This window comes from Scyliorhinus torazame, chromosome 4, assembly GCF_047496885.1.
Source record: "Scyliorhinus torazame isolate Kashiwa2021f chromosome 4, sScyTor2.1, whole genome shotgun sequence".
NCBI classification, from domain to species: Eukaryota; Metazoa; Chordata; class Chondrichthyes; order Carcharhiniformes; family Scyliorhinidae; genus Scyliorhinus; species Scyliorhinus torazame.
Window position 1 is genome coordinate 227,990,767 of NC_092710.1, and position 10,611 is coordinate 228,001,377.

A 10,611-nucleotide genomic window follows, 5' to 3' on the forward strand; every position below is an offset into this window, starting at 1 on the left:
CAGCTGCCTCGCCAAAGAAACACCTCTTGTCACCGCCGGATTTTTAAATGAACATGGCAGTCCACCACAACCCTTTGCTCCTAAAATATGCGGAAAAGGGTGGGAGACAGATCTCGGTTGAAAGGTCGTTCCTTCAATTGTCTGAAAAATGGTCTCTGTTAAAATATTTCACACTGCTCAAGCACGCGTTCCCGGTCCAATCGATTTTAATTCAGTCCGCATTTTTTTTTTAAAAGCTCTATTCCGTTCACAGCCGTGATGGCACTCTGTGTGTGTGATCAAAACCTGCTCAATTGGAAGTTTATCCATTTCGTCCTTTCTCTCTGGGTCATCCTTGGGTTGAAGGCGCAAAGGATCGAGGTCGCCATGGCAACCAGCAGCTCTGCTTCCTCGGGAAGCAGGCAAGAAAGCTTGGATTGAGCTGAACCCAGACTCCATCATGTACTAGGTGGAAAAAATATAAAGAAAGGGGGGAGGAAGCAAACACAGATATAAAAACATACATCAAGGTAATGTCCACCGTCTCGGTCTAACTGCTGACCAGACGATCATCAGAAAGCCAGAATCTACCATAAAGCCCCAGGACCATGTGCAGATGTGTATTTACACCATTGGGGGGGGGGGGGGGGTACAACAAGGGGGAATAAATCAATAATTTATCCACACTTCTACTCGCATTAATGTGTTTAAGTTGCCAAACGTTTGCCGAGGATCTCCACAGAGGCAGCGGACGAACTGATTATGAACGCAGACTCCCAACACAGTAGCATCCAATGGTAACCCAACGGCACGGAGAATACATTTAACAAATCATTTCACGTACTCCCGTCTTCATCGGCTGGAATCCAAAGTTGAACCCTTTACTCAATCCACGTACTTTAACAACAACAAAAAAAGAGGAAAATACTCCACCCATCTCGGATCTAAATAAGAGGTGCAGTCAGAAGAAACTGAGAAACAGAGAGTAACGATGTGTGTTTGCCTATCAACAGAATGGTGACACAAAAGGGGAAAATAACGCCATTAATACATATTCCTTGGCGGTGGCCATTTACATGGTTATTAAAAGCAGGAACGTCAATCCAAATGTTTAAACAAGTTCCTTGGCGAGTCGGAGAGAAATTCTGTACCACTTTTGTCTCTGTATATATTTCTTCCGGGGTGTTTGTTTCTTTGATTTTTGTGAGCAGTAAACTAGACCTCAAATCGCCAGCATCAGAAATTATCATCCTCGATTGAAACCCAGTTGGCTGTGTGAAGCCATTTAATCCAAAGGATTGGGGAGGCACCAAAAAAACAAATTTAACATGCCACTGCACTACACACACCACACACACACACACATATAGAGTTCTATCTCGTACCAAAACCAGTACAACCCAATGTAAGCAGTGAGAAATCCCAGATTTCCCGTGCACCTTTTTGGCAAGACATTGGCGAGAAAATATTCTCGATTGTTTGCTACAATTGTGTGCTCCGCCCTCGGTGGCCTGCGATTGGCGCTGGGCTGGGTTCGGAAGGCTTGTGATTGGAGGTGGCTGGATTCGGTTGGCGTCATTGCTAAGTAGCCCATTCATCTATGCATTTGGGCGTTGGACTCTGCATGTTATTAGCGCTCAGGGAGATTTCTCCATTTTCCCCCCTTGTCGAAGAGCAAAGCCTGCAAATCTAGGATCGTTTTTATTACAATTGCAACGTGGCCTTCCCCCCCGTCTTCATTTTTTGGGGTTTTTTTTGTCGCTCTGCAAAGGATTTGTTGCAGGGAACTTCAACTTTTTTTTTCTCGGGGTGTGATTCCGGCTCTTTCATCCCCCCCCCTCCCCTCCCATCACTACACTCCTCCTTCTGCTGTCCGTCCCCGTGTGTGTGTGTGTATAGCATTGAAAAGCCAGGCGTCTTTGTTCGCTTGCTTTCTTTCGCTGGCTCGGAGTTTCTTTGTTGTACAAGCATGGGAGCCCAATTTTCCAAGACCGCTGCTAATCGCGAAACTGTTGCTGAAAAACCAGGGGAAGCTGCAGCTGGATCGCCTTCTAAAACCAATGGCCAGGTTTGTAGTTTTCTAATCGCTTCTTATAGGTTTCATTTGCACTCGATTGATGGAATGATTGTTAAGACCTTCACTGAAGTGTAGAAAACATGGATGGTACGCTCGCATGGAGAGAGTACTAGAGGCGTTTGGGGTTTGATGGTTTCCCCTTTCCCTAAAACGTTTGTTGATCCTACATTAGAAAGGAACGTTTTTTTTCTGCCGCAACCAAAGCAACATTGTAAATGATTTATGAAGTGAGAATATCATTCAAACGGAAGATGCAGCTAAATTAGCGTTTGCTCTGGTATGGTGAGGATTTTAAAAAAAGTGGCGGATTAGGAATATTGGACTCTTCACATTTGGATTTCCCCCATGAATTGAATGGCTGCCTGGATGGCGGTGTCGTGTATTGTATGCATTTGGCGTTAAGTTGGTGTGTTTGACAGCGAAATTTATGGACCCTGTTTCGAGTGGGTTGTAAAGGCGTGTGTGAGCCCTCCTGTCGTCAACAGAAGCATGTTCGTATGGGTCTACTAGCGTACCACGCCTTTTTGTGATAGTGGCATGATGCAGGAGTAACAACTGTGAAAGAACAGCGACACTCATCTGGGAGAGTCGCGTCTCGGATTGTTTCATTTAATAAAAGCTGGATTTGTAGTTGATGCAACGACAAGTGAGCGAGCAGTTCCTGATCGGGCTGGCGTGCCGGCTATTTGCGCTTGACTCGAGAGGAGCGGCTGAATGCTCGCCAGCAGCCGTGGCCCGGAGGCGCCTCCTAGCGGCAACTGGTTGGGAACACTTGGGGGGGGGGGGAGGGGGCGGCGCCTTTCGTCTCCAGGTGGGTTCGGCGCTCTTTAAGGTGCAGTCAGCGGCTGGATGGGGTTGTTGCAGTGCGAAAGCAAACACGCTTCCAACAAAATGCTAATCTGGAATTTAGGGGAGAGGAAGACAGTGGCGAGGGAGAGATGGGTTTCTCGTCCTCGGGGGATCATTGGCAACACTAGATTATGGTTAGAATCGCTCCATTACAGAATCGCGCCTGCACCGACCTTCCTGGTGGATCTAAATGTTGACAGATGCCCGGAGTCACGTTGTAGTCGTTTCCCATTCCGAGTGCCACACCAGGCAAGGAGCTGCAATGTTATCACCTCCATGCTCCTGTCCACGCCGGGAAAGGACCCCCCCCCCCCCCCCCCCATCCAGTCCTCCACTCCCCTCTCCAGCACGCGCACACCATTGCCCTTCTCACGCCCGCCAACCCCAAACCGGCCCGACCAGTCTTGCCCTTCCCTCATCCCCCCCCCCCCACCGCGCCTACCCCCTTGCCTTCCCTCCCTTCTTCCCCCTCTCCACCATGGTCCGCCCCTTGTCCTGCCCTTCACAAACCACACACAGCCACTTTGCCCTTTCCCCACCCAATAGCACACCCACCCCGTCTTGTGTTCTCCTCCCCTCACCCCCCCCCCACAACACACTCCCTTCTCCCTCACCCCACTATCCACAATGCACTCTCTTTTCCCGTCCTCCCCGACAACACGCCTCCCCTCCCTGCAACACCCACCCACCTCCACCTCTCCCCCGCAAGGCACCCCCTTCTTCCCCCACAACACACACCCTTCCCCTCCCCATTAACACCCCCCCTCCGACGCACACCATCCCCCCCTCGGCGCACCGCCCCCCCCCTCGGCGCACCGCCCCCCCACGCGCACCGCCCCCCCTACGCGCACCGCCCCCCCTACGCGCACCGCCCCCCCTACGCGCACCGCCCCCCCTACGCGCACCGCCCCCCCTACGTGCACCGCCCCCCCCTACGCGCACCGCCCCCCCCTACGCGCACCGCCCCCCCTACGCGCACCGCCCCCCCTACGCGCACCGCCCCCCCCTACGCGCACCGCCCCCCCCCTACGCGCACCGTCCCCCTACGCGCACCGCCCCCCCTACGCGCACCGCCCCCCCCCTACGCGCACCGCCCCCCCCCTACGCGCACCCCCCCCCTACGCGCACCGCCCCCCCCTACGCGCACCGCCCCCCCCTACGCGCACCGCCCCCCCCTACGCGCACCGCCCCCCCTACGCGCACCGCCCCCCCACGCGCACCGCCCCCCCCCTACGCGCACCGCCCCCCCCTACGCGCACCGCCCCCCCCTACGCGCACCGCCCCCCTACGCGCACCGCCCCCCCCCACCCCCCGACGCACACCGTTCCCCCCCCCACCCCCCGACGCACACCGTTCCCCCCCCCACCCCCGACGCACACCATTCCCCCCCCACCCCCGACGCACACCGTTCCCCCCCACCCCCGACGCACACCGTCCCCCCCCCACCCCCGACGCACACCGTCCCCCCCCCACCCCCGACGCACACCGTCCCCCGTCCCCCACCCCCGACGCCCACCGTCCACCCCCTTCTGCCCCCCCCCCCCCAATCGGCAGTTAAGAAGGCAAATGCAATGTTACCGTTCATGCAAAGACCAGGGTTGTACTTCTAAGGCTGTATGAGGCTCTGGTCAGACCCCATTTGTGTGCTGGCCTTAAAGGGTCCAGATGAGATCCACAAGAATGATGCCTGGAATGAAGAACTTGTCGTATGAGGAACGGTTGAGGACTGTGGGTCTGTACTCGTTGGAGTTTAGAAGGATGAGGGGGGATCTTACAGGATACTGTGAGGCCTGGATAGAGTGGACGTGGAGAGGATGTTTTCACTTGTTAGAAAAACTGGAACCAGAGATCCATCCCAGACTAAAGGGACCATCCTTTAAAACAGATGAGGAGGAATATCTTCAGCTGGAGGGTGGTGAATCTGTGGAACACTTTGCCGCAGAAGGCTGTGGAGGCCAAATCACTGAGTGTCTTTAAGACAGATAGAGAGGTTCTTGAGTAATAAGGGGATCAGGGGTTATGGGGAGAAGGCAGGAGAATGGGGATGAGAAAAATATCAGCCATGATTGATTGGCAGAGCAGACTTGATGGGCAGAGTGTCTAATTCTGCTCCGATGTCTTATGGTCCCCTTCAAAAAACACCCCCTTCTCTTCCACCTCAAAGTACTCCCAATTCTCCTCTTTCCCCCCCCCCCCTTCAGTACTCCCCGTTCTACTCCCCCATTCTCCTCCCCTCCAAATACACCCACTTCTCCACCCTCCCCCTCCAAAATACACTCCCTCCTCCACCCTCCCCCTCCAAAATACACCCCCTCCTCCACCCTCCCCCTCCAAATACACTCCCTTCTCCATACCCCCTCCAAATACACCCCCTTCTCCACCCTCCCCCTCCCAATACACCCCTTCCCCCTCCCAATACACCCCCTCCCAATACACCCCTTCCCCCTCCCAATACACCCCCTCCCCCTCCAAATACACCCCCTCCCAATACACCCCTTCCCCCTCCCAATACACCCCCTCCCCCTCCAAATACACCTGCTCCTCCACCCCCCAAATACACCCCCTTCCCCCACCCTCCAAATACACCCCCTCCCCCACCCTCCAAATACACCCCCTCCCCCACCCGCCAAATACACCCCCTCCCCCACCCGCCAAATACACCCCCTCCCCCACCCGCCAAATACACCCCCCCACCCGCCAAATACACCCCCTCCCCCACCCGCCAAATACGCCCCCTCCCGCCAAATACGCCCCCTCCCCCACCCGGCAAATACGCCCCCTCCCCCACCCGCCAAATACGCCCCCTCCCCCACCCGCCAAATACGCCCCCTCCCCCACCCTCCAAATACGCCCCCTCCCCCACCCTCCAAATACGCCCCCTCCCCCACCCTCCAAATACGCCCCCTCCCCCACCCTCCAAATACGCCCCCTCCCCCACCCTCCAAATACGCCCCCTCCCCCACCCTCCAAATACGCCCCCTCCCCCACCCTCCAAATACGCCCCCTCCCCCACCCTCCAAATACGCCCCCTCCCCCACCCTCCAAATACGCCCCCTCCCCCACCCTCCAAATACGCCCCCTCCCCCACCCTCCAAATACGCCCCCTCCCCCACCCTCCAAATACGCCCCCTCCCCCACCCTCCAAATACGCCCCCTCCCCACCCTCCAAATACGCCCCCACCCTCCAAATACGCCCCCTCCCCCACCCTTCAAATACGCCCCCTCCCCCACCCTCCAAATACGCCCCCTCCCCCACCCTCCAAATACGCCCCCTCCCCCGCCCGCCAAATACGCCCCCTCCCCCGCCCGCCAAATACGCGCCCTCCCCAGATACACCCCCTCCCACACCCTCCAAATACGCCTCCTCCCCCACCCTCCAAATACGCCTCCTCCACCCCCCCAATACACCCCCCCATACACCCGCAATACACCCCCTCCGCCCAACACCCCCCTCCGCCCAACACCCCCCTCCGCCCAACACCCCCCCTCCGCCCAACACCCCCCCTCCGCCCAACACCCCCCCTCCGCCCAACACCCCCCCCTCCGCCCAACACCCCCCCTCCGCCCAACACCCCCCCTCCGCCCAACACCCCCCCTCCGCCCAACACCCCCCCCTCCGCCCAACACCCCCCCCTCCGCCCAACACCCCCCCCTCCGCCCAACACACCCCCCCCTCCGCCCAACACACCCCCCCCCTCCGCCCAACACACCCCCCCTCCGCCCAACACACCCCCCCTCCGCCCAACACCCCCCCTCCGCCCAACACCCCCCCCTCCGCCCAACACCCCCCCCCCTCCGCCCAACACCCCCCCCTCCGCCCAACACCCCCCCCTCCGCCCAACACCCCCCCCTCCGCCCAACACCCCCCCCTCCGCCCAACACCCCCCCCTCCGCCCAACACCCCCCCCTCCGCCCAACACCCCCCCTCCGCCCAACACCCCCCCTCCGCCCAACACCCCCCCCTCCGCCCAACACCCCCCCCTCCGCCCAACACCCCCCCCTCCGCCCAACACGCCCCCTCCGCCCAACACGCCCCCTCCGCCCAACACGCCCCCCTCCGCCCAACACGCCCCCCTCCGCCCAACACGCCCCCCTCCGCCCAACACGCCCCCCTCCGCCCAACACGCCCCCCTCCGCCCAACACGCCCCCCTCCGCCCAACACGCCCCCCTCCGCCCAACACGCCCCCCTCCGCCCAACACGCCCCCCTCCGCCCAACACGCCCCCCTCCGCCAACACGCCCCCCTCCGCCCAACACGCCCCCCTCCGCCCAACACGCCCCCTCCGCCCAACACGCCCCCTCCGCCCAACACGCCCCCCTCCGCCCAACACGCCCCCTCCGCCCAACACGCCCCCTCCGCCCAACACGCCCCCTCCGCCCAACACGCCCAACACGCCCCCTCCGCCCAACACGCCCCCTCCGCCCAACACGCCCCCTCCGCCCAACACGCCCCCTCCGCCCAACACGCCCCCTCCGCCCAACACGCCCCCTCCGCCCAACACGCCCCCTCCGCCCAACACACCCCCTCCGCCCAACACACCCCCTCCGCCCAACACACCCCCTCCGCCCAACACACCCCCTCCGCCCAACACACCCCCTCCGCCAAACACCCCCCCCTCCGCCAAACACCCCCCCCTCCGCCAAACACCCCCCCCTCCGCCAAACACCCCCCCCTCCGCCAAACACCCCCCCCTCCGCCAAACACCCCCCCCTCCGCCAAACACCCCCCCGCCAAACACCCCCCCTCCGCCAAACACACCCCCCTCCGCCAAACACACCCCCCTCCGCCAAACACACCCCCTCCTCCTCCACCCTCCAAGAACACCCCCCTCCTCCTCCACCCTCCAAGTACACCTCCCTCCTCCTCCACCCTCCAAGTACACCTCCCTCCTCCTCCTCCACCCTCCAAGTACACCCTCCTCCTCCACCCTCCAAGTACACCTCCCTCCTCCTCCACCCTCCAAGTACACCCTCCTCCTCCACCCTCCAAGTACACCTCCCTCCTCCTCCTCCACCCTCCAAGTACACCCCCCTCCTCCACCCTCCAAGTACACCTCCCTCCTCCTCCTCCACCCTCCAAGTACACCCCCCTCCTCCACCCTCCAAGTACACCCCCCTCCTCCACCCTCCAAGAACACCCCCCTCCTCCTCCTCCATCCTCCAAGTACACCTCCACCCTCCAAGTACACCTCCCTCCTCCTCCTCCACCTCCAAGTATACACCGCCGCCCCCCCAAAAAAAAATCCGTCGCTCATGTTGGGCCATTTTGTGTGTCGCCTCTCCTATCTGCTGGTGTGTTTTAATAATCCTCCATCTTGTGTCTCCCTGTGCTGGTCTCTAGGAGAATGGCCATGTGAAGGTGAACGGAGACGCGACCCCAGCCGCCGCTGCTGCGGTGCCCATTGAGAAAGAGGAGCTTCAGGCCAATGGTGCCACCCCGGCCGAGGAGAGCAAGGAGGAGGCGGCGGCGCCGGTGGCGGCGGCGGAGGAGGAGGTAGCGGCGCCGGCCGAGCCGACCAGCGGCAGCAGCACCCCGGCCGCGACCAAGCCCCAGGAGACCAACGGCGAGACGGTGGAGAGCAGCCCCCCGGCCGAGGGGGAGGCGGCCGGCAAGAGCGAGGAGGCGGCGGCGGCGGCGGGGGGGGCGGCCAGCCCGACCAACAGCGAGACCCCCAAGAAGAAGAAGAAGCGCTTCTCCTTCAAGAAGTCCTTCAAGCTCAGCGGCTTCTCCTTCAAGAAAGTCAAGAAGGAGAGCGGCGACAGCGCCGAGAACGAAGCGGGGGCTGCGGCCGCGGCGGCCCCCGCCGCCCCCGGGGAAGAGCAGGCGGCCGGGCCCGCGGGAGAGAGCGGTGCCGCGGAGGAGCCCAAGGCCGGCCAGGGAGCGGACGCCGCCGCCGCCGCCCCGGCTTCGGGGGAGGAGGAGAAGGCCGGCGGCGCCTCGCAGGAGGCTAAAGCCGAGGAGGAGAAGGCCCCCGAGAGCCTGGACGCGCAGGAGGCCAAAGCTGCGGAGGAGCCCAAGGCCAGCGAAGAGAAGCCCGCCGCGCCTGAGCCAGCCTCGTCCAACCCGGCTCCAAGCGCCGAGGCCTCCGCGGCGGAGAGCGAGGCAGCGGCGCCAGCAGCCGCCCCACAGCCCCCGGCGGCGGCAGAGGCAGAGGCCGCTGTACCGCCGGAGGCCGAGTCCAGTGCAGCGCCCGCCGCCACCACCGAGTCAGCAGCAGCAGAGTAAAGGGGAAAAGTCCGAAACCGGAGTGATAATCAAAGGACCTTTTTTTCCATGTTTGTTTGTTGGAGTGGTGCCAGGTACTGGTTTGGAGGACTGTCTAACCAGGGATTTTAAAGGCATTTTTATTTTTAAAAACAAACGAAAAAAATTACAAAATCCCCATTGCATTCATTCTGTTACCACCATTCCAACAGGCAGAGATGAGCCCCGAACCTCGCTCTGTCAAAAAAAAAAAAAAATTTTTTTTTTTTTTTTTGCATCAGTATTACTGTTTTTGCATATTTTTGCATCATTTTATACAAAAGTTTAAACTTTGTTTTGGTCAATATATGGACACGTCCAATGGTGTGGATAATCTGGGTGGGTAAATCCTGGGTAAAATGTAAATGAAGTAATATTGGAACCACAACGCAGTGGTGTAGTTGGCAAGTAAATGTGCCACAAACTAATGATGTAAAGGATTAGTCTTTTAAAAAAAATTTTTTTAAATTGCAAATCTTACAAAAGTAATCCATGCAGTTTACAACAAACACTAAGTCTTGAATACAAGAAGGCAAGGAATTCCGTGTCAGAAAATCCCAATAGTTTTAGTAATACATTTAAATCATAGAAACTTTTCACTTATCTCATTTTTAGCTGTACAAGTCAAGTGATAAGTAGAAGAAAAAAAACAAAGTTGTATAGGCGTTATTGTTTATTGCTGGTTCATGACCTTAAAGTGTAATTATGTATTACAGCAGGGTGTTTTTAACTGTGATTATGTATAAATGAAAACTTAATATCAAGAAGCACATGAAGTTTGCAACTTTTCCACCCTGCCCATTTTGTAAAATTGCAGTCATCTTGGAAGATCTTTTAAACAATTTTAAATGAAAAGCTGTGATAAGTGGAATGGTTGCTGTTTATATACTGTTGTATGTTTGGTTACAGCAGTCAATGCTTTTTTTTCAGTCGTCTTTGACAATTGGGAAAACTCTTCAGATGCAATGCGTTTTGTGTAGCATCTTGTCTATCATGGTTTTTGTAAATACTGGAGAAGCTTTGACCAATTTGACTTAGAAATGGAATGTAACTTTGCTTACAAAATTGCTATTAAACTTCTCTGCTTAAGGTGTTCTAATTTTCTGTGAGCACACTAAAAGCGAAAAAATAAATGTGAATAAAGTTTTGACGTTGTTTTCTTTTATTACCTGCCTCGTTATCCAGATTAGGGTCACATAATGGTCATGTTTAAATGTGGGCTGGTTTGTTGATCCCTGCCAAGGAGGGAAGATATTCTAACTTGAGTGTTTTAAGGGAGTGCTGAGAACAGAAGGGAGAAAGATTAATAAGAGGTAGATTGCTTAAAGTGCATATACTTAATTCACAACTCCCAATCAACATGATCCATTTTTACAGCAGTTCAAACAATTTGTTTTTATTTTTGGTACGTCTTTTTCTTCTCTCTCCCTCTTTTTCTCTTTCCCCCCACACACAGGATGTT

At 57.6% G+C, this 10,611-nt stretch overlaps 1 protein-coding gene across 1 annotated transcript; it reads left to right on the forward strand.

Moving 5' to 3' along the window:
• The first annotated feature begins 1,566 nt into the window (after nucleotides 1-1,566).
• marcksa (myristoylated alanine-rich protein kinase C substrate a) lies at nucleotides 1,567-10,296 on the forward strand. Its single transcript, XM_072499416.1, has 2 exons — nucleotides 1,567-2,047; nucleotides 8,247-10,296. Exons 1-2 carry the CDS (start codon nucleotides 1,949-1,951, stop codon nucleotides 9,129-9,131), a joined length of 984 nt encoding a protein of 327 aa, XP_072355517.1. The 5' UTR covers nucleotides 1,567-1,948; the 3' UTR covers nucleotides 9,132-10,296.
• Nucleotides 10,297-10,611: the final 315 nt, after the last annotated feature.